Source organism: Vulpes vulpes, chromosome 5 (assembly GCF_048418805.1).
Source record: "Vulpes vulpes isolate BD-2025 chromosome 5, VulVul3, whole genome shotgun sequence".
Taxonomy (NCBI): domain Eukaryota; kingdom Metazoa; phylum Chordata; class Mammalia; order Carnivora; family Canidae; genus Vulpes; species Vulpes vulpes.
The window spans coordinates 63,721,593-63,748,224 of record NC_132784.1 but is presented as its reverse complement, the minus strand read 5'-3'; the positions used below and the strand labels follow the sequence as shown (position 1 = coordinate 63,748,224).

The window sequence follows — 26,632 nt, the reverse complement described above, 5'->3', positions numbered from 1 at the left end:
AAAAAAATAAAGTCTACATGAAGTCAGCCAACACCCAGAGATCAAATGCAAAAGGTCATTGGGGCACCTGGATGGCTCAGTTGGTTAGGTGTCTGCCTTCGAGGAAGGTCGTGATCCCAGGGTCCTGGGATCAAGTCCCAAGACAGGATTTCTGCTCAATGGGGAGTCTGTTTCTCCTTCTCCCTCTGTCTGCCACTCCACCTATCTGTGCAAGCAAGCTCTCTAATGAAGAAAAATCTAAAAAAAAATAAAAAGAAAAACGTCATGGCTGCAAGCCAAATTTGTGTATGCCTAGGGCCTATTCCCTCTACACAGACTGCTCTGTCCCTTGCTCTTTGGACCACTGGCCCTTTCCCAACCTGTATATTGATGCTTCATAACACTTCATTCAAATGTTCTCCCTATGTCCTTAATAAAATCAGGCCCCCCACCTCATTAGTACCCCTTAGGCCCCTGCCCACTACCTTCACAGTTGACTGTCTTAAGGCCTGGCCCTCAGCAAATCAGCAATTCAAATTCGAGGAGTAAAGGCACCTCAGTGGTGCAGTTAGTTAAGCATCTGACTTTTGATTTCAACTCAGGTCATGATCTCAGGTTCATGAGATTGAGCCCTATGTCCAGGCTCCAAGCTCAGCAGGGAGTCTGCTTCTCTCCCTCTCCCCACCCCCCACTACCCCCAATACACCTGAACTCTCTCGAAGATAAACAAATCTTTAAAAAAAACAAAAAACAAAAAAAACAAAAACAAGGACTCATTGAGAACCTGAAATGTTTATTGCAGAAATTTGGTCACAATTCCCACCGGGTGGACCTCGTTGAAGTTGGAGCAGAGTGGGCCCTTTGTCCAGGGCTGGGCAGGTGCAACACGAAAGAGTGGAAGGAAGGAGTATATCTGGGCCCAGGCACTCAGAGCTGCGAGAGGATGTTGGGGGCCAGGCTGCAGGTGAGGCCTGTACCATCTGGCTCCACATTCAAGGACTTCACTATGCCATTCTCTATCACCATAGAGAACCTGCCAGAAAGAGAGACTGGGCCAGGGGCGCTTGGGTAGTGCAGTGAAGCATCTGACTTTTGGTTTCCGCTCAGGTCATGATCTCAGGTTCATGAGATCAAGCCCTTCATCAGGCTCTGCACTCAGCATGGAGTCTAAGACTCTCTCTCCCTCTCCCTTTGCTCACCTCTGCACACCTGTGTAGATGCTCTCACTCTAAAATAAGTAAATCTTTAAGAGAGAGACACCAAGCCAATTACAACAGCCTAGGCCTGAAGGCTGGGAATGGAGGTCGAAGGGGTGCAGGGGAACCCCAAAGAAGACCCTCCTACTTTTACCTCTTGAGCCGATGATTTCCAAAGAGAGATACCAATGAATCATCTAGTAACAAATCTGTCTCCTAAAAGAAAAAGCAGAGACAAGGCTTAGAAACTTCCAGAACAGACCAAGCCCTGTCCCCACCAGCTGTTCCTCACATTAGCCATGTCCCTCCCAATTCCTGTGTCCAAGCCCCGGCACAGGAACCACCCTCTAGAGTGGGGGTTGCTGGTGTGCACTCACCTTCCCAAAGGCCCCAGTGGGGTCAGCCAACAGCCTAACCTAAGGAGAAAGTAAAGATTAAAAGAACAATCTCCTGCCTGGCCCCTGACCCCCTGCAGGGCCCACATCTCACCTTGCCTCCTGAGTTATGAGCTCGTCCCCATGCCTCAGTCACGAAGACATCATTAACGCTCAGACAGGCTATCACCTGGACCCCCTTGGCCTTCAGAGCCTCAGCCTGCTCCATGAATCCTGGCAGGTGGGTCTAGGAGGGGAAATGAAGGGTCAGCAGAGGGATAACTGCCTCTGCTCATTGGCCTACCCTTTATCTCCAGGCAATCCTCATTTCCTTTTGAATATCTTTGATCAGACCGTTAGAAATGCGTAAGCCACAAGGAAGCTCAGGTCCAAACTCGAGTGTTCGGTAGTCACCATGAACTTCATCCCAGGAACAGGACTATACTTTATTTACCCAAGCACCTTCCATGGTGCCCATCACCAGCAACATCAATAAGACAGGTGGGACTTAATCACAAGACCCTTTTCTCCTGCATTCCTGATGTCACTACCTTTTCACCACCTCCACTTATTTTCTGAGTGCTCCGATAGGCCTTCTGTCACCTTATCTATGTGTTCTCGTCGCAAGCTGCCCTAGGACTTAGGAACAATACAGATGTGTACACAAGATTCCAACCAGGGAGTCCCAGAAGGGTGGTCTCACCTTGGAACAGCCAGGGGTAAAGGCCCCAGGGACTCCAAACAGCACCCCCTTCTTGCCCTTGAACAGCTCTGCCAGGTTCACCTTGTTCCCAGGCTCCCCTTCAAAAACCATCACCGAAGGGATGGCATCTCCCACCTAGAGGGAATGGCTTCATGAGGAGTTACTTTGGTTACTTCAAAAGTGAGCAAAGATGACTAGAGATAGGCTAGACAAGGAAATAAGGAGTTGGGGAGTGAGGGGGTGGGTAAAGAGGCCAAAGGAAAGGTGTTAAACCAGACCAGGCAGTTCCTTCTAGTGGAGCAGAGTTGACAGAGTTGTAATGTCCTTACCAGCCGGTTTCCAGCGGTCCCTCCCTGCCACCCTACCCTCTTCCCCCCACCGCCCGATTACTCCACATCCTCCAGGTTTCAAGATGGCCCTATTCCTTTCACGGGTTTGTTGGTGACAACAGAAAATGGAGGAGGAGGCCTCTCTGGGTGTTGCAAGGGATTGAGTAATCAAGGAGTCTCTTTCTTACCAGAAAGAAGTGGGATCTGCAGGCAAGGGAGGAGATGCATGGGGCCTATCTAAGGGGTGAGGAGGAGACGCTGACAACAGGGAGGGAGAGGACCCTGGCCAGGTCTGAGTGTCCAGCTCTCAGGAAGAGAAAAAGGGAGACCAGCAGAAGGTGAAAAGTTGGGGAGGGGGAAGAAAATAAAAGGAATTTCTCAAAGGGGATGGATTAGTCTACTTAGGAACGTGTGTGAGGGTTTCATGGAGCCAGAGGAAATACCGAAAGGGAGGACAAATCAGGGAGTGGGAGGAAGATAAAGGAGGAGGAGGTTTCAGAAGAATGTGGAAGGGTTCCCAGGATCATTCCAGGTGAGGGTTTGAAAGACTCAGCAGAAGGGTGGGAATTAGCTGCGGGAGAAGCGGAAAGGAGGAGACAAAACAGGGGCTTTAGCAGAAAACACTTGTTTCAGACGACGGCGTGAAGAATGATGCCCAAAAATATAACAAGAACGTACAGGAAGGTCTGGAGGGGAGGGGCACGTATGAGGGTTGAAAAGGAGCCCTGCGGCGAAGGAGACGGTTCCGGAAGGCGGGGGAGACCCATCTCGGTGCCGCACGGTGGAAATGGAAAGGGGGCGAGGGGAAGGCTCGAGAGCTTTGGGAGCTGTCCAGTGGATGGGGTACAAGTCCCCTAAAGTGGCGAGACTGCAAACGGGTGTGGCTGAGGGAGAACCGCAGGAGGAGCGTCGGCGCGGCGGGCAGGGGTCCTGAGGGCAGGAAGGAGGGTGACTCTCTCCCAGGCAGGCGGGACGGAGGGCACCGGGAAGACGGGCGGGAGGGGAACTCAAGCTGGCCCGGCCAGCGGTCACCTTGATTGGGGCCATAGCGGAGGCGGCGCTTCTGAAACCGTGGGCCCCGCCAAGCGTCCAGTCCCTGCCTCGTTGCTGGCACCCTCCGGCTGTCGACACGGCCTATGCTGCAGACCCGAAGGCAGCCGCGGGGACGAAAGCCGAGCCCACCCGGTGGTTCAGGACGTTCGACGAAAGCAGCTCCACGCCGAGCCCAGCGCGCACGACGGCCCGGCCCCCGCGGCCCAGGCGCGGCGAGGGGCGGGGCCTAGCAGGATAAGCCCCCGCGGGATCCCGCGAGAGGCGGAGCATCAGCCAAGCCCGCCCACGGCTAGGCTCCTCCACTGCGCAGGCGTCGGGGCGCGAGCAAGGGGCGGAGCTTCGGGGGCGCTCGGCTTATTTACATCTGGGGCTGGACAACCAGGGCAGTTACGAGCGGGCGGGGCTTTCGACAGCCGCGCAGCTTATTTGCACGCAAAGATGGGTTGTCGCTCTGGTGGTGGGCGTAATTTACGGATTAACTGCAGCGTTTCCTTACCCGGAAGCGAGGGGCGGGAGACGATGGTGTCAGGCCGCCCGTGTAGGAGAAAACATGTTTATTTTGCATTCAACAAAGGCCCCTGCGCTGCGGCGGCTTCACATATGATTCACACTGTGCGTGATCTGTAGTGAAAGCCACCGGGGCTACGCCGCAGTCCTCTGCCAGGACGCTTCCGGTAGCAGCGCGTGACCCGACCAAGCTCTTCAAATACCGCTGCCCCGGCTAGCTCGAGAACTTCCAGTACGCCTGCCTCTTCCGCTGGTCCGAGCCGTCCAATAGGACAGAGACTAGAGCGGTTCCGGAAGTGACGCGAGGAGTGTCTGCTTTCCTCCGGTTCCGGCCTGGGGAAAGCGCGCTGCCGCGACATGAAGCTGCTCACCCACAACCTGCTGAGCTCGCATGTGCGGGGGGTGGGGCCTCGTGGCTTCCCTCTGCGCCTCCAGGTAACGGCGGGGGGGGCAGGCTCGCGGCCATGTCCTGGGCGGAATGGAGAAACCGGGCTCTGGTCCCTAACAGAAGCCCTCCACCCTGCAGGCCACCGAGGTCCGCATCAACCCCGTGGAGTTCAATCCCGACTTCGTGGCGCGTATGATACCCAAGGTGGAGTGGGCGGCGCTTCTGGAGGCGGCGGATACCGTGAGGAGCCTCCCCCACGCCCGTGTTCACCTTCCGGGGTGGGGGGTGGGGGGAGTGGTCTCACCGCCAGCCCAGAGCGAGGGGCGGGACGCCCGGAGATGACTTAGGCCTTTGCCCACAGTTGCATCTGGTCGAGGTACCCAAAGGGCCGATTGAAGGGTATGAGCATGATGAGAAATTCCTGAGGCAGATGCACCACGTGCTGCTGGAGGTGAGAACTAGCCCATCGCTTGCTTCCCCGGCCACCCAGCCACAGCCCGAGGCTGCAGGTACTCAGCTCTGTTCCCCACTTCCCCGCAGGTGGATGTGTTGGAGGGCACCCTGCAGTGCCCAGAGTCTGGACGTCTGTTCCCCATCAGTCGCGGGATCCCCAACATGCTGCTGAGTGATGAGGAAACCGAGACTTAATCGTGCCAGATACTAATTTTGAAGTCTGTAACCGTGTATGTTTTTGTTTATATCTAGCCTATTTGCTAGTCTGTCATGTATCCCCACCTATGACCCAGTGATACAGGAGAAACACGATGTTCTTGAGCTCGATATATTTCTTTTTCTCATTAAAGGTTCAAAACCAAAAGCGGTTTCTCTTTGCAGCAAATATACATTAAAATAGAGTCTCTGTACAGCCAAGGGCTCTGGGCCCTGGCTTGCCCTATGTCCCTGCACCTCCCTGGCCAAACCCAAAAATAAATATAGTGTTATTGCTCTGCAGGGCATAGAGGCAGTGCTCTCACTACCCCCTGAGGAGGCTGGGTGGGAGCTGATGGGGGGCCATGGCCACCCCAGGGGTCCAGGGGCTGGAGCCTGCTTGGAGTTATTGCTTCAAGGGGAGGGGGGCAGTAATGCCCAATGCAAATGATGAGGAGAGGAGCGAAGAGGGCAGGGGCCTTTGCTCTCCAAATCCCCCTCTGCTCTGGAGAGGGGGTAGGATTAAGCAGCAGCAAAAGCATCACCCACTGGGAGACTGTTGCCTCCACTCCCTTCCCTCCCTGAGATCAGGCTTCTGCCCCCGCCCCCAACACACACACACACGTCCCCTGCAGCCCCCTATGGCTTCCGCAAGGCCCCCTACACTCTGGGGGCACGTTATGGCTTGCAAGGGGCAGCACTGTGCCCAGAGCCTGGGCGCACACATTCCCAGCTTCTAAGACCCCCTGGGAGAGGGGAGGGGAGGGCGTAGGGCCTGTTCCCAGGGGCTGATGATATTGCCCTGGCCCTGCCAGCAGGCTGTGGCACTGCCCAGACCCCAGCTCTGCCCCCTTGGGGCTGAACCCATTCCGGGCGGGTCCTGCCAGCACCCCCACCCATGCCCACCCCTTGCCTCAGTCCATCATGGCCTCGAGCATCTCCAAGAACAGCTTGTGCATGGGCACCTTGCCCTCCAGCTTCACTCCATAGAAATGGGCCAGCACTTTGCCCGCTGTCTGGCGTAGGAGCGGTAGTGTGAGCAGCAGCCTGCCTGCCCGCCGCCGCTCAGCACCCCCTCCAGGGCCTGCCCGGCCGGCTTCATATTCCAGCAGGGCCTCATGTAGAGCTTCTCGCAGCTGCTCCACAGCCTCGGCATCCTCAATGTGCACGGAGTCTGCAAGGAGGGGGAATATGCTGTTGACATGGACCATCTCCAGAAATGGCTAAGCCCACATCTGCTTGAGCACTGTGGGATGGGGCCTAAGGAGGAGCCAAATGCAGATCTGATAGGCTTATTGGGGCACCACTCACTGCTCCTGCCCATGAGCCATGGCCCACCCTTTCTTCCTCACCTATGGCCACCTTTTGTCTTCCCCCCACTTCCCTCCCACTGAATTGTTCACCTGTCCACATAAGGATGGCCCTAGAGCTCCAAATCCTACATGTAGTTCCTGGGCCTGCCCTCACCTTTGGGACTTGAAACAAAACACTATTCATCCCTAATCCCCAATTTTTATCATCTGTGAGATGAGATGGTGCCACAATCAGGGTTACAGACTAGAGGACCTCCTGGAGATGCCTGTCAGTGCTCACCGTGGACTCACCTGAATTGGCAAGGGCCAGAGCCTTCAGCAGGACATATTCCTCACGCTCCAGCCTCAGGGCCTGCAGTCGCCTCACCAGCTGCAGCAGGGCGGCCCCAAGTTCCCCCAAGCCAGCTGCTCGTGCCCCCTCTTCATCTAGGACCAGGTCCTCAGCAAAGGCCAGCTCATCCTGCAGTGGCAGTGAGCGCTGGGCCACACCCAACACCAAGACCTCCATCCATACACTCTGCAGTACTGACATCTGGTCAGACAGTGACAGTGACGAGAAGCCTGGAGGGTAGTGGGAAGCAGACCTGGCTGAAGAAGCTCACCAGAGCCAGGCATGGCCTGGCCTACAGAGGGAAGCCCCACATCACCAGGGCCCTTTACCTGGGATACTCTTGGCCCAGCTGATGGTGACCACAATCTCTCGGTCAAAGAGGTCACAGAGGGTAGCCACAGCTGGGAGGTGTCCGTCAGGGCCCGCTGGGTCAGGCATGGCATAGAGCTTCTCGGGCTCTACCACCAGCAGGTGAGACACCAGTGCATTTACAGGAGCTGCAGTGACAGATGGAAGAGGCACTCAAATTCATCCCCCTGCAGGCCCCTTCGGGGTCAAGTGTCTTGCCCAAATTAGTTCCCCTGCAGCCTTCCTCATAGCCACTGGCCAGCCAGGCCTGGACACTGCTCTTGGGAAGGGCTCTCACCATCTCCCAGGGAAATCAAGTTCATGGACAGGTTCTGAGTATGAGAAAAATCTTTCCCGGTTCCCAGGTGTACTACTCAAGGACTGATTTTTAAAAAAGGTATTTTCGGGCAGCCCCGGTGGCGCAGCGGTTTAGCGCCGCCTGCAGCCCGGGGGGTGATCCTGGAGACCCGGGATCGAGTCCTACATCAGGCTTGTTGCATGGAGCCTGATTCTCCCTCTGCCTGTGTCTCTGCCTCTCTCTCTCTCTCTCTCTGTGTCTCTATGAATAAATAAATAAAATCTATAAATAAATAAATAAAGGTATTTTCAAAAATACTTCAGGAAGATGTATTGCCAACAAATGAAAGGAAAACCGAGAGCCTAATGCCCACCATACCCATTCTGGGTGACAGACACCTAACAGGCCTCTCATGTCCCGGCCCCATCTGAACCTGAACTTCAAGGACCCATAGCACTCTCACCAGTTTTCCGAGGGCCTCCAGCTACTGCCAAGGGTCCAGCAGGGAAGGAGCCTGGGAAGGGTAACGGGTCCACCTCGGGCCGCCGCTTGTACTTCTGGCGCCCACCTCGGACACGGTCCAGACGTACTCCTTGAATTTAGGATAGGGCTGTGTCCACGGGGCTGGGGGTGGCTTACTGTACAGAGCCCTCCTGCCCAGTAGATTCCACCAGAACTTCCCAGGCCTTGCCCACCCCAGCTCCATGCACCCGGGCCCGTGCCCCGTGCTCACCCTCCTTGAGCATGCCCACCCGCAGGCACTTGGTGAAGCGACAGGCCTGGCAGGCCTTGCGTCTCCGCTTGGTGATCTCACACTCGTTGGAAGCCGGACAGCTGTACTCGATGCTCCCTGCCAGAAAGAGGCAGGGCTCCAGTGGCGGCCTCCCAGGGCCTGGAGGGGGCTCAGAAGATGGGAGAGAGCCCGGACTCGCCCAGGGCAAGCACAGGTCTGGGAAGAGCAGGAGTGCCCAGAGTGTGGCAGAGAAGCCCAGAGCCCTAGGGGGACTGGCCTCTGGGCTGGGGGCTCCTGACTAGGCAAGGGAAGCTTGAGACCAGAGGTGTCAGACTGACCTCTGCCCCCAGCCTCTAGTCAAGCCACATCCCTGGACTCTACTAACCTCATCTGTTCCCATCCAGGGCCACAGCAGCCTCCACACTGCTACATCCCGTGGTCCATTCTTGTCCTCATCTTACTTGGCCTAAAGGAGCATCTAATGGCATGGATCATGTCCTGCTCCCACAAACATGGGGACACTTTTCACCTTTTGCCTCTAGGACACCACACCCATCTTCCTTCCACCTCACTGACCACTTTGTAGTTTCTGTGTACCCCACACACTCCTTCCATTGAAGGACCCAGGGCTGCCCTGGGACCTCGTCTCCATCAACTCACTCCCATGGTGAGTTCACCGGTCTTGGGCCTTCACGTTTCTATCAATAGAGCTGCGTGAACTCTAGACTCACATCCTACCGCCTCAACCTCTTGTACATCTAGAAGGCGTGACAAACTTCACTTGTCCTAAATGGAGCCCACGACCTACCTCTCCAAAACCTACAACTCCCATGTGTCCAGTTGTTCAAGCAGAAACCCAGGAAACATCTTTGATTCTTCTCTTACACCAAAATCCAACCCATTGACAGGACCTGGTGAGCTTTACCTCCTAATATGTCCAGAAGCTGACTCATCCTAACCCCGTGCCTGCTCCCACCCCTGACCAGAGTCACCATCACCTCACCTTCCTTCTGGCCTCCTCTTCTGCCTTGTTAATGTCAATACAGGGGCCAGGACAACTCCTTCAACCTAAGTCAGATCCTATCCCTCCCCTGCTCCAAACCCTGTGATTTCCCTCCTCAGAGTAAAAGCCCAAGTGTCCCTGAGGCCTGTGAGGTCTCCAGGGCCCACCTTTCTAATGTCATCTGCCTTGCACTCTACTCTGGCCCAGCCAACTCAGAATTCCTCACACAGACCCCAGCCTCAGGGCACACTGCTCCCTCACCTCCTTCAGATCTCTACTCCCTGTCACCTCAGGGAGGCCCTCCCTGGCCCTGCTCTGAGAATGCCGGGTGCCCCTCCACCGACTTCTGCCACCTGCCCAGACTGATAGTTTCTCGTCACCTCTTGGCACCCTCTGAGCCACTACACACATACTTATTTTATTATCTGTCTTCCTCCTTTAGCATCTGCTCCATGAAGGCCAGGACTGCCTAGTGCTGGGAACAGGGCCTGGCACGTAGTGGCAGCTCCTCCTAACATCTGACTGACTAAAGGCATGTTGGCCCTCCTGGCTTCATAGGCACATTTCTCCTATACCCTTTATTCAGGCCTGTGTAGGCAGTTCAAGACACCTCCTCCGAGAAGACCTCCAGAGCCCCCAGCCAAACCAGATTCCTTGGCACACATCCTGCTCCTCCCCCTCCAGACAACAGCTATATTACAACAGTTTTGTGCAATTCATTGTTTTCTCTCTCACTTCTGCTGGAATATATATGGCTTAGTCCCAGCTAGGTCCCCATGCCTGGAACAATGGTCAGGACAGCAAAGTACAGGTCTGTGAAGAACAAGGGCTCTGGAGGCGGCCAGGGGCCCATCCTGACACTACCACTTACCAACTACATGACCTCGAGTGAGTCCAGTACCTAAGCCCCCAGGCCCTCAGTTCCCCCATCTGTAAAATGAGATCAAAACAGTACTTCCTACAAAGATGGCTAGTAAGAATGGAAGGAAAATGTGTTCAGCATGGTTCACAGTGCCCAAACGCTCAATAAATGATTGTGATCTATGGCTAAGGCTCAAAAAAGTTTGGCAATGGAGTCAACAGAGAATGAAGGGGTGCTAGGTGGGTAGGAGACACCTGGATCTGGACCACTTACTTCGCCGGCCTTCAAACCAGAAGAGAGCACAGATGGTTTTAGAGCAGTGGGTGTTGGCCAAATCAAAACCCACTGGAATGTCACAATCAGTTGCGAGCCATCTGTCCGAAGTTCAGTTATAAGTAATAAGCAGAGGCAGCCGTCAGCTCTGGACCTGAATCAACCCAAGTTCAAATCCTGGTTCTGCTATTTTCTACCCATGGGACCTGAACAAAGTTTTAAAAATCTTCCTGGGCCTCAACTAGGGTCACAATGCTGGCACCTTATGGGTTGCTGAGAGGTCAGCAGCTGCCAGAAGCGAGAACACAGTTTAGAAGCAGACAGGGCTGCTTCTAAATTTTTCAGAGCCACCAAGGAAGGTGCTAGGGTCCCAGCACCCAGAAACCTAGAATCCTCTCTCACATCCCACATCCAATCAATCCATCAACACATCCTGGTGGCTTTATTTAACTTTGCAGGGAAACAGGACTCCCAGGAGGTAGGAGGAACTTGGGAACCCCAAATGGTACTGCAGCAGTCTGAGGACCTACTGCCACCCAGCAGTGCACCCTGGGGAGTGCTAGGCCCAGAAGGGCAAAACGCACAGGAGTGCAGTGGGGGCTCACCCTGGATGGTCCTCTTGAAGAAGGCTTTGCAGGCCTCACAGGACGCCACACCATAGTGGTAGCCAGAAGCCACATCCCCACAGACGAGACAGAGGCGTTTGGGCAGGGAGCTGAGCACCAGCTTTCCACCACCCTGCTCGCCAGGCCCAGCCCCCTCCCCATCCTCCTCTTCCTTGTGGCCTGGGAGGCAGCGGGTGGGAGCTGGGCCAGGAGCCAGGGCCACTGGGGGCTCAGTCTCGGTCTCCGAGGAACCCTTTGGACTGTCGGGGCTTGCTGGCTCTGCCTTGATGTAGAGAGGCTCAATGCCCACCACCTGGCTGGACATGGCGCTGGTCACCTGCAGGGAGAGACCTGTTGGGTCACAGGGAGACACTGGGATGGGGGATGGAGACACAATGCCACCCTGGTTGCCCAACCACAGGCCTAGGGCCAGGCTTCCAGGATCATTGAGGGGGAGGGAAGGAGGGGCAGAGTCCAAGGAAGGGCTGCCCATGAATAGCCCCCCCCAGCTGTTACCATGGGAACAGAGCCTCCAAAGCCTCCAGGGCCAGTAACTGACAGCAAGGTCTCCCACTTGGAAAACTGGGGGAGGTCTGGAAACTCCCTACTCCCACCAGGGCCAAGGAGCAGGGTAACCTTAGTCCCCAGGTGACCTTCAACCCCATCTGGAATCCTCAGCCAGTAGCCAGATACCTCTCAATTTTCTCGAGATGTTGGACACCTTGGTGATTTCCCTTCACTTATGTATCCTCCATTCAAAAGTGCAAACCAGGCACACAAGGGCAGTTGGTGGGGTTCACACACTCCCACTCACCTGGATCCCCAGGTATCCTCACATGCTCACACATGCTCACTCTCTACTGGGCACTTCCACGCTCTCACACATGGCCTTCCCCAAACCCTGGCTCTCACTCTGGCTTCCATTTGTCTTCACACACTCCTAAAGTGCACAGCCCATAAACAGAGTCACACTCAAGGCTCACCATCACACACACTCAATCCCAAACACACTCACCTTGCCCCCACCTGACACACACACTCAAACCCTTTCACACCTGACACACCGCCCCACCTAGCCGGGCATCCCAATCCCAGGCCCACCGGCCGACGCGGGTCCACCTCCTTACACCCCACCTCACCCCCTAACCCCCCGCCAGCACAATCAGTCTTACACTTCTGCCGCCGCAGAATCCTCTACCTCAGGGGCGCCCCGCCCCCCCAACCTGCGCCCACCTACGGAAAGTTGCCTAAAGTTGCCGCGCCTCCCCTCCCCCTCCGCCCGCAGGAGACCTCTATCAGGTTATCAGGAAGTAAATGGGGAGCGCCAAGGAGGAGGAAGTTCTCCCCTGCCGGTGCGATGACCTTTGACCCAGAGAGGCGGGTGGCCCATGGCCCCTTCGAGCGCCCCCACGTGGTCTTCAAAGCCCCTTCCCCGACAGGGAACCCTCCCTATCTCCCACCGAGGCCCGCCCCTAGGACTTCGACTTGCTCCAGGTGCGGGATTGAACCCTGCCCTGGGACTGGATCCGAGGCCCAAGCCTGACCCCGGCCAGGACCTGCAGCCGGAGCCAGAACCGGCCCCTGTCCCAGGCCGACGCACCAGGATCTTAACACCGGATCCCGCCCGGACCCTGAGCCCGTCTGGCCCTGGACCCGGTCCCAACCGTGACCCCGGTGGGTCCCGGAGCCGGAGCCCCCCCAACCCCCGCCTCCCAGCCGCGCTCGCACATGGCCCCCGCGTCCCGCCCGTCCACCCCCCTCAGCGGCGCTCCCCTCCGCCCCCGGACCTGGGGCTCCGGCAAGGCGGGCTGGCAGGCATGGGGGCCGAGCGGCCCGGAGCGCCGGGGTGAGCCTGGGGCCGCGAACGGCCCCTCCTCCGCCGCCTCCTCGGGCCGCACCGCCCCGCCGCGCCGCGTCCCCTCACTCGGCGGCGCCGCCGGCGGCTTGTAGGACACAAAAGGACATCGCGGCCGCTTCCTACTCTGCTTCCTCCAGCTGACAGCGGGGGTGGGGCCGGCCTGCGCATGCAAAGCAGGGGGCGGGTCTTGGCGCTCTATGCTAATCAGACAAGTGGAGCGGGCAGCGCCTGCGTGCCCGGACCAGTCGGGGCGGAGCCGGCGGAGCCAGGGGCGGACCTCCATGAGGGTCCCGCCCACCGCCGCCGAGCCAGGGCGGCGCACTAGTGCAGGCGGCGGCTGAGGGGGCGAGGCCAGAGGAGACTTGAGAGGTCTTACGTAACGAAGGGGGGCGGGGCGCGCCGTGCGCGAGAGGAGTGGACGAGGTGGTTCTGTGGCCGCAGTTGCGGGGCAGGGAGAAGACTTGCATATGCAAATGAGAGGGCGGGACAGAGGAGAGGTTAGTGTAACTGCATATGCATGAGGGGCGGGGCCTAGCGTACCCAAACTAGAGGAAAGGCGCTACCCCTTTACCTTCTCCCCCTTCCCTCAAGATTACACGATGGGGCCCTTGGACCGCAGAGCCAATATCCCCACACAGCTGCTCGACCGGAGCCGGGAGAAGCAGACATAAAACATGCAAGAAGTCCTGGATTTCGAGTCCCGGGAAGGAGGAGCCCATAGGGCCTGGACGGAGAACGCTCAAGGTCACTGCGGTGACCGAGTGAAGGTCACGGGGAAGGGCGGAGCCACATGCGTCCGCCTCACGCGGGCAGCCACGCACTGACTCACCGACCGTGCACAGTCTTTTATTTCTTTAGGACTCAAATTCCACGTGGACGGGATCAGGCTTGGGTCTGGGGACGGGACAGGGGCGGGGGGCTGGAGTCGGGCTGTCGGTCACTTGAGCCGGAAGCGGCGTTCTCAATACGCTACGAGGTGCAGCCTCTTGCTCCGACGCCTCTTGAGCCCCTCGATGTATCGCTGCAGCTGCTTGGTCAGGAAGTGATCCCGGCCAATCCCTGACCGGTAGCCTGGAGGACAGAGCTCCACTCAGAGCAGTGACCAGGGGCATGGCCTCCCCAGCAGCGGTGCTGCATGTGAGACTTGAGGAACCGCGGGTGACTTGGGGTGGCAGGAACGCTTGGCACTCGGTTCTGTGTTAGTCTGGGAAACTGGATCTCCAAGGTGCTGGGCCCTGACAGGTTTTTTTTAAGGGTCAAGTTATACGCTAAACAGATGGGGGATGTGGAGGAGGATGCGAGTCTTGAGGTGGAGCAATGGTGAGGACAAGGTTAGAGTGTTGCAGACCTAAACTGTGGGAGCTGGCAGCTCTGTGGACACCTCCTGGGCCACCTACTCTAAGCAATTAGCCAGCAACCCTGTCTTATATTATAAGCAGGGCAAAGGAGGGGACTTTTACCCAAATAATCCATTGTCCAGTGGTTCCTTATAGCACCGAGGGAGGGAGCCAAGGTCACACAAAGACTAGGGAGTGTAGAAACAGCTTTAGAAAAGCCGTGTTAGCTAGAGAGGGGCTGCATTAAGGCTGGAGCCCAGGCCCCTAAAAGTCACCCATGCTTTCCTGACTGGGCGTCCCTGTGCCCAGTCCCCCCATTGTTTACTTTTGGTAGGGCTCCTGGAATACTTGTGGTTGTTAGGGGAATCTGACAAGGCATGCACATCCTGAAACCCCACTCCCAGAGGCCCAAGCCCTGCAAAATCCCCCAGGGTCTCTTGTGGGAGCTGGGGGGAAGTGCTCACTCCAGAGGGCTTTGGTGAGGATTTCCAGAGCTTCATTCTCCATGACTTCCATCAGAGGCAGTGGCAGCTGGAGAGGCAGCAAGAGGCTCAGATGTCCCAGGAACCCCAGCCCTGCCCGGAGCTGAAATGCCCCACCTGCTCCCTCTAGCCTCAAGACCCCCAACCAACCTGCCTGCCCCTCCACTCTACAAACCACCCTCCCCCTTCACCTCTGCAACCCCAAATTGCCCATCCCCACCCCACTAAAATCCCCAATCTTCCTGGGTTTTTCTAACCCTGTTCTGCTGCTCTATCCAGTAGGCTCGATGGGGTGTGTGCTTCGAGATACTGATCGATGACTCTGAGGAAGATACTTCTGGGAGAAGAGAAAAAGAGAGATCAGTGATCTGCAAACTGCTAGGTTTTCCCTGGAGCAGAGGAAATTTATGGGCAGGCTTGTGGTGGGGGGAGTGACCTTCAGAGTGACCAGCTCCAGGTGCCACCTTACCAGGAAACAGTACAGGACAGTAGTTTATTTCCCTGGGCTTTATTGTCCCACCCACAGAGATTCCAGTTCTGACTACCCCATTAGGTGAGCTCAGGAGCAGTGACTTTGTAACCCTCAAGTTCTATTTGTAAAATGGAGTAATAAGAATATCCCCTTATGGAGGTGCTGAAGTTTAAGACCATCATGCAAAGGAAGTCCAGTGCCAGTACCAGGCACACACAGCAAGCACTCAATAAATGGCAATTACAATATTATCCATTGCAATCCCCTGATGTAGGAGCTGGGGAGCAGGGGCAAGTCTCAGACAGTGCCCAGCAAGAAGTAGACACTTAAAATTGTAGCCAATGGGGGCACCTGGGTGGCTCAGTTGATTGAAGGTCTGCCTTAGGCTGGGGTCATAATCCCAGGGTCCTGGGACCAAGCCCCACATCTGGCTCCCTGCTCATTGGAGAGCCTGCTTTTTTCTCTCCTTTTGCTGCTCCCCCTACTTGTTCTCTCTCTCTCTCTCTCTCTCTCTCTCTCTCTCTCTCTCTCTCTCAAGTACATAAAATCTTAAAAAAAAAAAGAAGAAGAAAAAAACTGTAGCCAATGACCGTGTGAATGAAAGACAGGCACCTCCTCAACGACAGCAAATCCATACACAAAGAAATAACTCCCTCCTCTTAACTACCCCAGTAATTCCATTAAAAGCACGGTCCTACTTCTCCCGCGCTGCCTTCGCGCATTATCGCGGGTGTCTCTCGGACCTGGCGTGTCTTGGCCCCAGGACTTTGTATGACGCCTGCCCGGTAGGGGGCGCTCCAAGAATGTCTGGTCGATTTAAAAGCGTAAAAGATAACTGGCGCCCGTCGGGGGAAGGGAATCCTGGAAGCGGATCCTACAGTCCCGTTCCCCCCTCCCACCCTCAACTTCACAGCAACAGATATCGAGGTCCTGGCCAGCCCCCTGCCCTGTGGATCTCCACAGCCCTGTGAGGCCACACTGACCGCTCTCGGTCTCGGAATCGACGTCTTCCTCTAAATGGCTTCCCAGGATGCTGCCCCGACGCAGCTCCATCTCCAAAGACAAGTGCCCGTGGAGATCCTCCCGCCTGAAACCGTCCTTGTCCTCTCCGTCATCCCATTCTTCCCAACCACCATCCGACTCGCGGCCGGCCTTCCCATTGCACCACTGGCGAGTCTTGCTGCCCAGGCTGCTGCCCTCCGCGTCCGAGTCATCGCAGATCTTGGACCGCGGCACATTCAGCTTCGGCTGCGACAGCGTGGCCCTGGTCCACAGGTTCCGGATGTCGTTGTCTGGGCTCGAGTCGTCTGAGCCATGGCTACCCAAAGACGCCTGTGGGCCACATACAACGAGGGCAGCCAAGGGCCGCGGGGACTGGGGAAGGAGAAGACGAGCAGGCTGGGGGCGGGGACCCTGAGCCCTGCCAGGGCTTTGACTCCGTCGTCGGGTCAGCTCGGGGCTCGATGGGAGCTGCCCGGGCCGAGGCTGAGGGAGGGGACGGCCAGGGACCCAGGCTGGACCAGGCTGGGGGCTCACCGGGGGCGCGGGCCCGGAAAGAGTCCTTACTTCGAAAGGCTTTTCCTCCATGCTTCTGCCCCAACGGACTCCGTCGCCACAAGGGGTCACGCTCCAGGAGCGGGGAGGGGCCAGGTCCCGCTCCCGGACGGCGCTGCGGGTCTCGCGAGGGGAGTTCGATCTACAGCCCCCCACCCTCGGCGCCTTTATCCCCGCCCCACCCCCCGTCCCCAAGTCCGTGCTGAGGTCGGAGACGCGCTGCCCACCTTGGCACGTTCCTGTTCCCGACCCTGCCTGGGAGCCTCCCGGCAGAGACAGGGGCCCAAGCCGTGGGGAGTGGCGGAGTGGCGGGGGGCTCGGCTCGGGGGTCACACGAGGCCGGGATTGTCCCGGAGGTGGCCCGACCCGACGCCAGCGCTCCCACAGCCCCTCGCGTCCCCGGAGCGCGCACGCCCGCAGCGGTGCAAACTGTTTTTCGTTTATTGATGCAGGCTTTTGAGGCACAGTCGTGAGGTGTGGCGAGGGACGGGCCCAGCCGAACAGCGAGACAGAAAGCCATGGGGGTCTGCAAATGCATGAAGTGAGGAGAGGGCCGGGGCGGGGGAGGGGCAACCCGCGGCCGCCTCCCCAGGCCTCAGTGCGGTCCGGAGGCCTCTTTGGTCAGACAAACAGAGCATGCCGGGGACAGCGCGAGAACCGAGCCCTTTGAGAGGCCCAGGCCGGGGTCCTGCCCCTACACCGGTCCGCCTTTCTCCCGCGGGCGCCCCGGGCCCCGCGGCCGCACGGGCTTCCGGGCAGGGTTAGGGGGGCGGCGGCGACCCCGTGGCGCGCGGGGCAGCGCGCAGCCGCGCTCGCTCTGCGTGTCGGAGGACTCGTCGATGAAGGCCAGGTTCTCGCTGGGGTAGTCCAGCGCGGAGGCCGTGGGCGGGGTGGACGGCGAGGACGGCGAGGGCGGCTCGGCCTTCTCGGGGAGCGGGGACGGGGGCCTGCCGGCGGGCTGCGCCGAACGCAGCGGTGGAGGCAGGAATGGCCGCTCCTTCTCCAGCGGCGGCGGCGCCGTGGGCCCGACTCGCTGGGTCACCCGCGCCGTCACCGTGCCGGTCCAGCTGGCGGCCTGCGCTGTGAGGCCGCCCATCTGCGCGAGGAGTAAAGGCAGTCCTCGGCCGCGGGCCCTCGACCGCCTCTGCAACCCCGGGAACCTGCCCGTTCGCCAGTGGGCACGGACCCCGCTCGTCCCCCTGGTCCTCCAGTCTCAGACCGCCAGGGCGGGGGAAAGGCTCATCACCCAGCTACACGGTCTCCTCTCCTCCATCCGCTCCTCTCCAGGAGCGTTTCCAGAAAGCCCCAGTTTTATGTCAGGCACCCTTCCGGTGCCCCCTAGAGACCTTTGCGCCTCTATGGAGCTCCTCGGTCTGGCGCGCCCAGTAGGGTGACACAACACAGGTCGCCCAGTTAAATGTGACTTTCAGATAAAGGACAAATAGAATTTTAATTTTAATATATGCATGTCTCTCTCGGGGCAACATTTGGGACTTACTTACACTAACATATTAAATATAATTTATCTGAAAGTCACATTTAACTGGGCTTCCTGTTTTTTTGTTTTTTTTTTTTCCAAATCTCACAACCCTATTCATGGGAGCAGAGATGGAGTCATCTGCAAACCGGTCCAAGTTTAACCCTTTGTTCCTGGACCGGTTGCACGTTGCAGGGGTACTCAGTCCCTGCCTTGAGAGGCCCACGCTCTGGAAGGGAGGTGGACTGATCAACCCGCTGTTAGGGTACAATGCATCAGTGCACAGCGCAAGAGCAGCACCGACCCAGGGGCGCCTACCTCTGCCCGAGTGCGGCGGGACACTACTCGCAGCCAGTTCCCGATGGTGGTGAGTACAGAGGCGAAGTAGGCCAGGCCGAGCAGGATCCAGAACCACACCAGCGGCTGGTAGGCTGCATTGCCCTGGTTGGGGCTGGCGCCTGGGATACCACCGGGGAGGCCAGAAGAATGTTGATTGTGGGGCAGACTTTAAGCCTGTGAGCTGCTGGTTCACGGCCCCTCTTCCCAGCTCAGTGAGAGGATCTGCCTCCCCAGGGCAATCAGTGAGTATGTGCTAGAGTGTGTGAATGCATGCAAGACAAGTGTGCATTACCTAAAGATGTGCCACATAATAATATGCAAGTGAGTGTGCTCACACCTCAAAATGTGAGCATATGGAAGGGGTGCACATATATAAGAATGTGATGCGTGAGGGGTGCACTTAATATATGTGTGCACATGCATGGGGTGCAGACATGCAAGAATGTAAGAGCAAATGAGGTGTTGCATCCGTGCAAAAACGCAAAGGTGCATTCCAAAGGTGCATTCCGTGAGTGCAGGTAGGGATTGGACCCAGCGCCTGTGAGAGCACACACACCACAAGGAATTTGGAGGAAGATGCAAGAGTGCAGGGCCCCAGGGCATGAATAAAGTGGATAGGGAAGTGCAGCACAAGAAAGGTGGCCTCACCGGCCACATAGTCCCCGAAGCCCACCGTGGTGAGCGTCACTACGACGAAGTAGATGGCCTCCAGCTTGCTCCAGCCCTCCACGTAGCAGAACACGAACGTGGGCGTGAGAACAAAGAGCAGGCAGCCGATGAGCAGGAAGAGCACCGCGGATAGTATTCGCACCAGCTCAGGTGGCACATGCCACTTCTGCAGGGAGGAGCAATGGGCAGGACCCGAGGAGTCGCCAAAACCTCCAGGCACAGGCCCCCCACCCCCTCCTGCGGAAGCCTGTGCGCCAGGCTCCCGCGGCCGAGACACCCAGAGGCCGGCGCTCACTTGCGGGGCGGGGACGTAGGGAAGGGTAACACAAGCTCAGCGCAAGGGCGCGCAGGGCGAGGAGCAGCTCACCAGGAAGATGGCTTCGATGTGACCGATGCCGCGGCGCAGAGAGGAGCCCAGCCGGTCCCCGACCCCTGCCAGCAGGATCCCAAACAGCGGGATCCCCACCAGCGCATAAAAGATGCAGAAGAGGCGCCCAGCATCCGTGCGCAGGGCCGCGTTGCCGTAGCCTGGGCAGAGGGGCCGTGCAGGAGGTCTAGGGGTTGCCTGGCACCCACTTCCTTTGCACCTTCCCCCAGGAGAAAACCCAGCGGCCCCTTGCCCCCCTCCCATGCCCAGTCCCCTCCCCCACCGATGGTGGTGATGATGGTGCCTGAGAAAAAGAAGGCGCTGCCCAGGTCCCAGGCTGAGTGGTTGTTGTTACTGGTTGAGTTGGTATCAGGGTTCGCACCCCCTCCCAGGGCATCAGCCACCTCCTGCAGGACAAGGCGCAGAAGGAGGAACCTCAGTCCCTCCTTACTGTCCTGGCCAAGCCCCCGGCCCACCAGTCTCCAGAGAGGTGTCCTCCATCCCCTCCCCACTCCCCCCTTCCCTCCCGTCTTCCCCCTCAGAGTAGACATTGCAAAATCCGGTGGCTCATCCCCCTCAGAGTAGACATTGCAAAATCCGGTGGCTCAGTTGTGTTTGACCTCCACATTATTTCAGAAATATTTTAATTGGGGTGCCTGGGTGGCTTAGTCGGTAAATCGAGGGACTCTTGATTTGGTTCAGCTCATGATCTCAGGATCCTGAAACTGAGCCCCCTTGGAGGGGGTTCACACTCTGCAGGGGATCTGCTTAGGATTCTCTCTCTCTCCCCTCCCTCTGCCTCTTCCCCCCACCCCTCTCCTCCTGCATGCTGGAGTGCACCTGTGGTTTGTGCTAGAGCTCCTGTGGTGTGTGCTAGAGTGCTCCTTTGCGTGTGCTAAAGCACTCTCTCTAAATAAGTGAATACATCCATGCATAAATAAATCTTAAGAAAAAATGGAAAGATTTTAGTTATCTGCCCCTTCATTTCACACAAAAGATTTCAAATTTACTGAGCTCAGGAGCACAGACCTGGACCACTGGGTTCAAATGTCCTGCATGGACATTTGTGTGACCCCAGGCAAGTTGACTCTGTGCCTGATGATACTAGTGTCTATCTCAGACAGTTATGAAGAGTTAAAGCACTCACGCCAAAATAAGCCCTGTGCATTTGTTAAATTAGTCCCAGGTAGTGATCATGCCATGATTTTCAACTTTCCACAGACCCCACCACTCCCACCGCCCCTTGGGAAGCTGAGTTTGAGCAACTTGCCTTAGAAAATCTGATGGAAGTTAGGGACCCTTTCTCCAGGAAGCTTCATATAGCATCAAATTTTGTCCCCAATATTTGAAGGTTCATGGACACACAAACCCCCACCCACCCTACTGAAATCCAAGCCAAACCCTGTGCTACATAGTAGGTGCTCAGTAAATAAGATTAAATTAATGAGATGGCCATGTATCTGCCCCTCTTGCCACCTTGCAGGTCTCTTAGAGACAGAGTCTGTGTTTTGAGAGTGTCTGCCTTAAATGACAGAGGTCAGAGCATAATAGGGGACCAGGGGAGGCAGAGGGGCCTTTCCCCTAAGGAGCACAGAGCCAAGGCACAAAGGCAGTGGGAGAGCTCAAAAACCACATTCTTCCTCTCTGACTGCAATCCTCATTAGCAAGACCCATTCCAAATTAATCTTCCTAAAGTGACTGCTCTAAATCCTCCACAGCTCCCTTCTGTAGCAGCATAGAGTCCACACTCCCAGCGCAGCATTTCAGCTCCTTCTCAATCTAGTCCTCACCTTCCTTTCCCCAGCCTTCTTTCCTGGGGCCCCCATGTGAAACCCAAGTTGCAGTGACTTTACCCCCAGATTTTCTGAGATGATACCATTTCCTGTAATCACAATTTTTAAATGAAGCCAAGAAGTGAAATGTATGATTTAAAGTGATTTAATTTTATTTTGCAAGACTTTCCCAATAAATTCACTACTTAGGGGGAAAAAATCCTTTGTCATCCTGTGTGTTCTAATTTTTGCTTCGAATGACTAGGCATCTGCTAAATCCGAGTTCTGCAAAACACTCTGAGCTTTCCAACTTCCACGCCTTTGCCCATGCTGTTCCTCTGCCGGCAGGTCTGTTGCAAACCAATCACACATCTCTAAATTCTACAGGGCTCACCTGCCTCATTTCAATGACCAGCTCCTCTCAAAGGTCCCTGGCATCTCCCTCCTTGCCCCCAGCACCTTGCTGGGGGGGGGGGGGGCAGCATATAACAGGTGTTTAACAAAGAAGGAAGCAAGGAAAGCTCCCTTTCTACTGAATCTTACAGTGGATCTCCATGGATCTGTCTCCCCTCATCCCAGAGTGACATTCTCTAGGGTAGAGCCTGCATCTGGTCCACCCCTCTACCAATTTCCCTGCTCACCTATGGTGTATAGCACAGCACCTAGCACACAGTAGGTGCACACTTGCTGCATGACTGCCTAGTTGTGGAAGAGAAAGCAGCTGTCGCCCACACTTGTAATTTCTGCCCTTCCTCTTCTTCTTTTTTTATCCAGGACGAAAGCATTTACATCGTGAAGATAAAATAGGTCAGATTCCCTTCCTCCCTCTGCCCTGTGGTCTGGCCAGACACATTCTCCTCCCCAGGCCTCTCTGAGCCTCAATGGGCATTCTGGAAGTGTCAGAGACAACATCAAGTCACCTGTGTCCTGGCCCCACCCCACCCTCATCTCTGCTCCTGGCCCTGCCACCCTGGGAATCAGGGGGAACACTGAGGCCTCCCTGCGGTGATGGCTCCTCCCTCCAAAAGAACAGGCAAGGAAAGGGGTACTCTTCAATAAAGTAATAAACATTAATTTATTAAATTTACTCCTTAGGGATTTTATATGAGAGTTACTCAGAAATCACAGAAAGCAACTAAGGTGCTTTTCTGATAGTACCCCCAGAAGGCTGAAGCCCAGCACTTTCTTTAGTCACTGAACCAAAGCTGAACCGGTTCCTGACTTGCCCTTCCTCTAGCCTGCTTATCATAAGCATGTGTCCTGGGGAGAAGGGATGCTTAACTTGGTATCCATGGTGGCAAGCTTAGGGGATCCCGGAACTCTCTGAATGCGTCCTCTGACAGCCTCTGAAACCACTGGGAGGGATATAGCTATAAGAGCATTTTCCAATGGGGTAGAGGACTGTTCACAATGTTCTTGGGCATCTGCAAGTCCTCTGTGACTCCAAAGAAGTAGAGAAGCCAGTGTAGGGTTGCCAAAATATTTGCATGGGACATATTTATTTTTTAAGTTTTTAGTGGCTAAAATTCACAATTATCCAGGTGCTCTGGATTTCATCCGGCAACCCAGAACCAATGAGTTAGGCCTGTGAAAATGTAACATATCTCATGTGCTCCGGACATTTATTCATTTCCTCCTTCACTTGTTCCCTCACTCAACCACCATCACAACTGAAGGAGACAATCCAATGCCAGGAGAGGCAAGGTGGACAAGTGTTCCCATGGCCACCATATTGAAAACACAGAGACCTGGAATCCAGCCTCTGCCCTGTACCCCTCAGCCATACTCTGCCCTCAAGGGTGGGGGGAGTGGCAGTCTGGGCCTCCCTGGCATGCAGCTACTTTCAGGGGGTCACAGGCAAGTGCTGAAGGGGCTCCCACCCACCCACACACCTTGATGAAGCTCCCCAGGTCCTGGTCGCTCACACACGGATGGGCCCTCAGGAACTTTTCTCGGACCTCCCCCAGCTCCCTCTGGGCCTGCTGCTCGTGGGGCTGCTCCAGGGCCTGGAACACCAGGGCACCAGACACCAAGTAGAGTAGGACCAGTGCCAGCAGTGCCAGGAGTGTGGTGCTGCGCATGGCGCGCCCAGGGGCCCGGCCAATCCCTCCGCCTGCCTGGGGAGGCCGGGCAGGGGGCTCCTGGGGAGCAGCGGTCACTGTGGACAGAACCAGGAATGTGGGGGTCAGTAACTTGGCCTCCTCCCCCCTACACCTTCCTCCTCCAAACCCCACGCATCCAGAGGTCCTGGAGCCCCCAGCACTAACTGCGGGGAATGTCCTCTCTTCACATCCCTCTGCCAGGACACATCCAGTCCCCCCACTTCTGTCCTCCCCCTTACCTCCACTGCCCGGCCCTCAGCCCCTGTCCGAGGACTCCAGGACTCGAGATGAGAGGAGGGCACCGGGAAGGGAAAGGAAGGAGAGTGGAGGGGGGAAAGAGAGCCCGAGCCAGCCAAGGGACAGGTGGGCGAGCGAGACAACGCCGGGGGCCTGGAGGGGCGTGAGGAACCCGCTTCAGAGCAGGAGGCGGAGGGGGCGAGGAGGCGCGCGAAGGGGAAGCGGGAGGAGAGGCTGGACCGCGCAGGGCGGGGACGGGGATGGCGGGTCCCGGCTCCTCCACCGCGGCTGCCGCAGCATCTTCGCGCTTCTCTCGCCATCGCGCCTCTTCTCCGCTCCGCCGCGACCCGCGGGGGGCCGGGCGGGTAGCCTCCAGGGTCTCCCGGCGCCCCGCCGGGCTTTCGAGGAACCCAGGGGCTGGTCCCGTGGCTGCGCTGGGGCGAGGCCGGGCGGGGGGCAGGGAGTGTGCCGGGTTCCGGGAAGGAACCGGGCGGGAGCGATCAGGGCCAGACCCGGGCAGCATCCTCCCGGACAGATGTCGGCCCCCGGGACAGCGGGCGGCGGCGCCCACGCGCACACACGCGGGCACAAAGACCCGGGCGCCCACGCTCCGCCCTGCGGCTCCCTCCTGCCCGGCTGCCCGGGCTGCACGCGCACACTCCACCTGCACACTCCCCGGGCTCACGGGCACGCCCGGACCCTCGGGGGCGTGCGCGCCGGCCCCAGGCTCCCCGGAGGTCCGCGCGCACGTGTGCACACACTCGCGCACACACACCGCGCAGCGCCCGCCACCAGACACACCGCACACCCGCCGTCCGCTCCCACAGCCTCCCGAGGCTTCCACGCTGACGCCGGGAGCGTGCGGGCGCAGGATGCGCGGCCGCTCGACTCCCGGAGGCGCCCACGCGCGGGAGGTGCGCGCCCCGCCCGGCCGGCCGCCCCCTGCGCACCCCTCCCTGCCGGGGAGTTCCGCCAGCGCCCCGCACTCCTTCCCGCGTAGGCCCCGCACTCACTGTCGGCTCTGCTGCGGCTGCGGCTGCGGCTGCGGCTGCGGCCCAGGCACCGCGCGGCCTCGCCGGTGCCGGCTGGGCCGCGGAGGCGGCGGCGGCGGCGGCGGCGGCAGGGGCGGAGCGGGCGGCAGCCGGAGCTGGGACCCCCCCCCCCCCCGCCTCCAGAAGCCCCCCTCCTGCGAAGCTTAACCCCTCCTGCGCCGCGCCTGCCTCCGTGCCGCGCCCTCGCCTCGGGCGCCGTACCCCGCGGCCCCTCACCTGCGGCCGCCCAGCCCCCCAATTCGGTCCGGTCTCGGCAGGTGAGGGGCAGAGGAGCCCGAGGCGGGTCGCCGCTGGGTCCGGCCTGGAGTCTCAGCCCGGAGTCCTGGTACTGCCCCGCCGGCCAGCCAGCGTGGCCAGCGGCGCGGCCCCGGCCAGGACATCTGCCGGCTCACCTCCCCGGTCAGGCGCCGCGCTAATCTCCCAGCATCTCCCAGGTCCACTACGGATCGGAAGAACCCTCAACTCCCCGTCCCTGGGGACAGCGTGGCCCTTGGGCTCAGCCCTCCTGAGGGAGTCGGCCCCGCGGGACAAAGGGGTGGGCGAGCCACTGAAACAACCCGGAATTGGCTGTGGTAGGGTGGGGTCCCAGTTCTGGAAAGTCATGGCCCCCTGCCCCCACCCCTGCCCATCCCTTGGTCCTCGCCTCCGTAGCCATCCCGACGCGGAACTAGTGCCAGCACTCCCCCACAGCCCGAACAACTAGGGCTCAGGCAGGTCTCGGCACTGCTCTCCTGTGTTCCCACTTGCTTCTTTAAACCCTGCTCTCTCCCCCAAATCCTCTGGCCCGGGGTCTTCAGCTCTGACAGTGGGTGGTTTTAGGCCTGGGCTCGAAGTCTGACCACCCCCTACCAGTAGAGGGCGTAGACGTGTTACCAAGCTCTCCAGAGCCTCCCAGTTCCCACTTACAGAAAAGGGATGATTATCACCTGAGCGCTGCTCTGAGCATTAAGGAGGTATTTGTAAATGCTCAAAACAGAAGCTGGCACACACAATAAAGCGCCTTACAAATATTCCTTTTAACAAAAAGTGACTGTTAAGCTTCAAGCTCATTCTCAGCCTCAGGTGACCTCTCCAGAAGCCCTGAAGGGTGGGTTCCCAGATCATTCCAAGTGAAAAATTTCAAGACAGGATTAGTGCTAGGCGGCAGGAGCTTCTAAGAGCTGTGATGACCAGGTATGTGGACAGGAGAGAGATCCTCTGATAGATGACTCCCAGCCACAAGACAGATGTCAGATCTGACAAGGCTGTGGTACTGCCCCAAAGAAGGCAGTGACATGGCATCAGGGGCAGTAGAGAAGGGCCCCCAGGGGCACCTGGGTGGCTCAGTTGGTTAAGTGTCTGCCTTCAGCTCAGGTCACAATCCCAAGATCCTGGGATCAAGCCCTACATGGGGCTACTTGCTCAGTGGGGAGCCTGCCTTTCCCTCTCCCTCTGCAACTCCCCCTGCTTGTGCTCACTTGCTCTCTCCTCTGTCAAATAAATAAAAATCTTAGAGAGAGAGAGAGAGAGAGAGAGAGAGAGAGAGAGAGAAGGGGCCCCCAGGCAGACTATACGGGGCAGCCTAACTATCTGGCCAAATCCACACCTGGTAGGGAGGTGGGGATACTCAGTCACAGGCCACTTCCTCCACAGCCCTAGACTAACCCCTGGCCTGGAATGCCAGGTTGGGAAAGATGACAGGGAAACAGGGTTTCCAGAAATCCCAATCCAGCAAGGGTAACAGGCATACGAGATGCATAATCACAGTGTCACTGGAACCCCGAGGGGATACAAGGCTCCCTGACCTGGAGATCATGACATCTGCAGATTTTGAGGAGAGAGTAGAAATTTTTCAAGCAAGAAGTAGACTGGAGTGGGAACACTCTTCTGGCTTCCTTTGCCATCAGACTGCAGGCTCCTCCCTCTCCCTGCCCACCAGTCTTGGTCGGGTAAGTGACCCCAACCCAGCCCAGCTGCTCCTTTGGAGGGCCT

General features: G+C 57.7%; 5 protein-coding genes across 12 annotated transcripts; 1 reads left to right on the top strand and 4 right to left on the bottom strand.

The window, feature by feature from the left end:
• Nucleotides 1-752: 752 nt before the first annotated feature.
• On the bottom strand, nt 753-4,267 carry PRDX5 (peroxiredoxin 5). 2 transcript variants are annotated; one of them, XM_026004552.2, is made up of 7 exons: nt 4,131-4,267; nt 3,614-3,860; nt 2,253-2,387; nt 1,665-1,796; nt 1,553-1,591; nt 1,330-1,391; nt 753-1,012 (listed from the first exon to the last, which is right to left on the bottom strand). In XM_026004552.2, the coding sequence occupies exons 2-7, from the start codon at nt 3,626-3,628 to the stop codon at nt 907-909; spliced, it is 489 nt and encodes a 162-aa protein (XP_025860337.1). In that variant the 5' UTR covers nt 3,629-3,860; nt 4,131-4,267; the 3' UTR covers nt 753-906. The 2 variants fall into 2 exon arrangements, with proteins under 2 accessions (XP_025860337.1, XP_025860339.1); XM_026004554.2 differs by lacking the exon at nt 4,131-4,267 and having other exon boundaries at nt 2,253-2,400; nt 3,614-3,981.
• Nucleotides 4,268-4,443: 176 nt separating this feature from the next.
• TRMT112 (tRNA methyltransferase activator subunit 11-2) lies at nt 4,444-5,346 on the top strand. The gene is made up of 4 exons (XM_026004555.2): nt 4,444-4,576; nt 4,668-4,769; nt 4,891-4,980; nt 5,070-5,346. The coding sequence occupies exons 1-4, from the start codon at nt 4,499-4,501 to the stop codon at nt 5,175-5,177; spliced, it is 378 nt and encodes a 125-aa protein (XP_025860340.1). The 5' UTR covers nt 4,444-4,498; the 3' UTR covers nt 5,178-5,346.
• Nucleotides 5,295-12,954, bottom strand: ESRRA (estrogen related receptor alpha). 3 transcript variants are annotated; one of them, XM_026004549.2, is made up of 7 exons: nt 12,731-12,954; nt 10,944-11,280; nt 8,201-8,317; nt 7,931-8,059; nt 7,151-7,318; nt 6,782-7,051; nt 5,295-6,351 (listed from the first exon to the last, which is right to left on the bottom strand). In XM_026004549.2, exons 2-7 carry the CDS (start codon nt 11,266-11,268, stop codon nt 6,092-6,094), a joined length of 1,269 nt encoding a protein of 422 aa, XP_025860334.1. In that variant the 5' UTR covers nt 11,269-11,280; nt 12,731-12,954; the 3' UTR covers nt 5,295-6,091. The 3 variants fall into 3 exon arrangements, with proteins under 3 accessions (XP_025860334.1, XP_025860336.1, XP_072614405.1); XM_026004551.2 differs by having other exon boundaries at nt 10,944-11,294; nt 12,731-12,871; XM_072758304.1 differs by lacking the exon at nt 10,944-11,280 and having other exon boundaries at nt 12,731-12,860.
• Nucleotides 12,955-13,631: 677 nt separating this feature from the next.
• Nucleotides 13,632-17,058, bottom strand: CATSPERZ (catsper channel auxiliary subunit zeta). The gene is made up of 4 exons (XM_026004558.2): nt 16,076-17,058; nt 14,878-14,957; nt 14,603-14,669; nt 13,632-13,872 (listed from the first exon to the last, which is right to left on the bottom strand). Exons 1-4 carry the CDS (start codon nt 16,677-16,679, stop codon nt 13,763-13,765), a joined length of 861 nt encoding a protein of 286 aa, XP_025860343.1. The 5' UTR covers nt 16,680-17,058; the 3' UTR covers nt 13,632-13,762.
• An 11-nt stretch (nt 17,059-17,069) lies between these two features.
• On the bottom strand, nt 17,070-25,137 carry KCNK4 (potassium two pore domain channel subfamily K member 4). Of its 5 annotated transcripts, none has more exons than XM_072758308.1 (7): nt 24,878-25,010; nt 23,163-23,428; nt 19,782-19,905; nt 19,499-19,659; nt 19,111-19,297; nt 18,442-18,684; nt 17,070-17,742 (listed from the first exon to the last, which is right to left on the bottom strand). In XM_072758308.1, the coding sequence occupies exons 2-7, from the start codon at nt 23,349-23,351 to the stop codon at nt 17,408-17,410; spliced, it is 1,239 nt and encodes a 412-aa protein (XP_072614409.1). In that variant the 5' UTR covers nt 23,352-23,428; nt 24,878-25,010; the 3' UTR covers nt 17,070-17,407. The 5 variants fall into 5 exon arrangements, with proteins under 5 accessions (XP_072614409.1, XP_072614407.1, XP_072614408.1 ...); XM_072758306.1 differs by lacking the exon at nt 24,878-25,010 and adding an exon at nt 24,623-24,755; XM_072758307.1 differs by lacking the exon at nt 24,878-25,010 and adding an exon at nt 24,623-24,755 and having other exon boundaries at nt 18,442-18,581.
• Nucleotides 25,138-26,632: the final 1,495 nt, after the last annotated feature.

Excerpts from the sequence above, each read along its gene's own strand:
- PRDX5 (XM_026004552.2), bottom strand. Across the intron at positions 1,797-2,252 it reads TTACCCCTGGCTGTTCCAAG|ACCCACCTGCCAGGATTCAT; the intron begins GTGAGACCACCC and ends TTCCCCTCCTAG. Across the intron at positions 1,592-1,664 it reads CTCATAACTCAGGAGGCAAG|GTTAGGCTGTTGGCTGACCC; the intron begins GTGAGATGTGGG and ends CTTTCTCCTTAG.
- KCNK4 (XM_072758305.1), bottom strand. The coding sequence starts at position 25,041 with ATGTCCTGGCCGGGGCCGCGCCGCTGGCCACGCTGGCTGGCCGGCGGG. Across the intron at positions 23,429-24,877 it reads GGGGGGCTGGGCGGCCGCAG|TGACCGCTGCTCCCCAGGAG; the intron begins GTGAGGGGCCGC and ends TTCTGTCCACAG. Across the intron at positions 19,660-23,162 it reads ACCTGGGGAGCTTCATCAAG|GCTACGGCAACGCGGCCCTG; the intron begins GTGTGTGGGTGG and ends CCCTCTGCCCAG.
- ESRRA (XM_026004549.2), bottom strand. The coding sequence starts at position 11,268 with ATGTCCAGCCAGGTGGTGGGCATTGAGCCTCTCTACATCAAGGCAGAG. Across the intron at positions 8,060-8,200 it reads GGTGGGCATGCTCAAGGAGG|GAGTACGTCTGGACCGTGTC; the intron begins GTGAGCACGGGG and ends CCTAAATTCAAG. Across the intron at positions 7,319-7,930 it reads TGGAGGCCCTCGGAAAACTG|CTCCTGTAAATGCACTGGTG; the intron begins GTGAGAGTGCTA and ends CTGTCACTGCAG.
- CATSPERZ (XM_026004558.2), bottom strand. The coding sequence starts at position 16,679 with ATGGAGGAAAAGCCTTTCGAAGTAAGGACTCTTTCCGGGCCCGCGCCC. Across the intron at positions 14,670-14,877 it reads GGATAGAGCAGCAGAACAGG|CTGCCACTGCCTCTGATGGA; the intron begins GTTAGAAAAACC and ends CTGCCTCTCCAG. Across the intron at positions 13,873-14,602 it reads CCTCACCAAAGCCCTCTGGA|GCTACCGGTCAGGGATTGGC; the intron begins GTGAGCACTTCC and ends TCTGTCCTCCAG.
- TRMT112 (XM_026004555.2), top strand. The coding sequence starts at position 4,499 with ATGAAGCTGCTCACCCACAACCTGCTGAGCTCGCATGTGCGGGGGGTG. Across the intron at positions 4,770-4,890 it reads TTCTGGAGGCGGCGGATACC|TTGCATCTGGTCGAGGTACC; the intron begins GTGAGGAGCCTC and ends CTTTGCCCACAG. Across the intron at positions 4,981-5,069 it reads TGCACCACGTGCTGCTGGAG|GTGGATGTGTTGGAGGGCAC; the intron begins GTGAGAACTAGC and ends ACTTCCCCGCAG.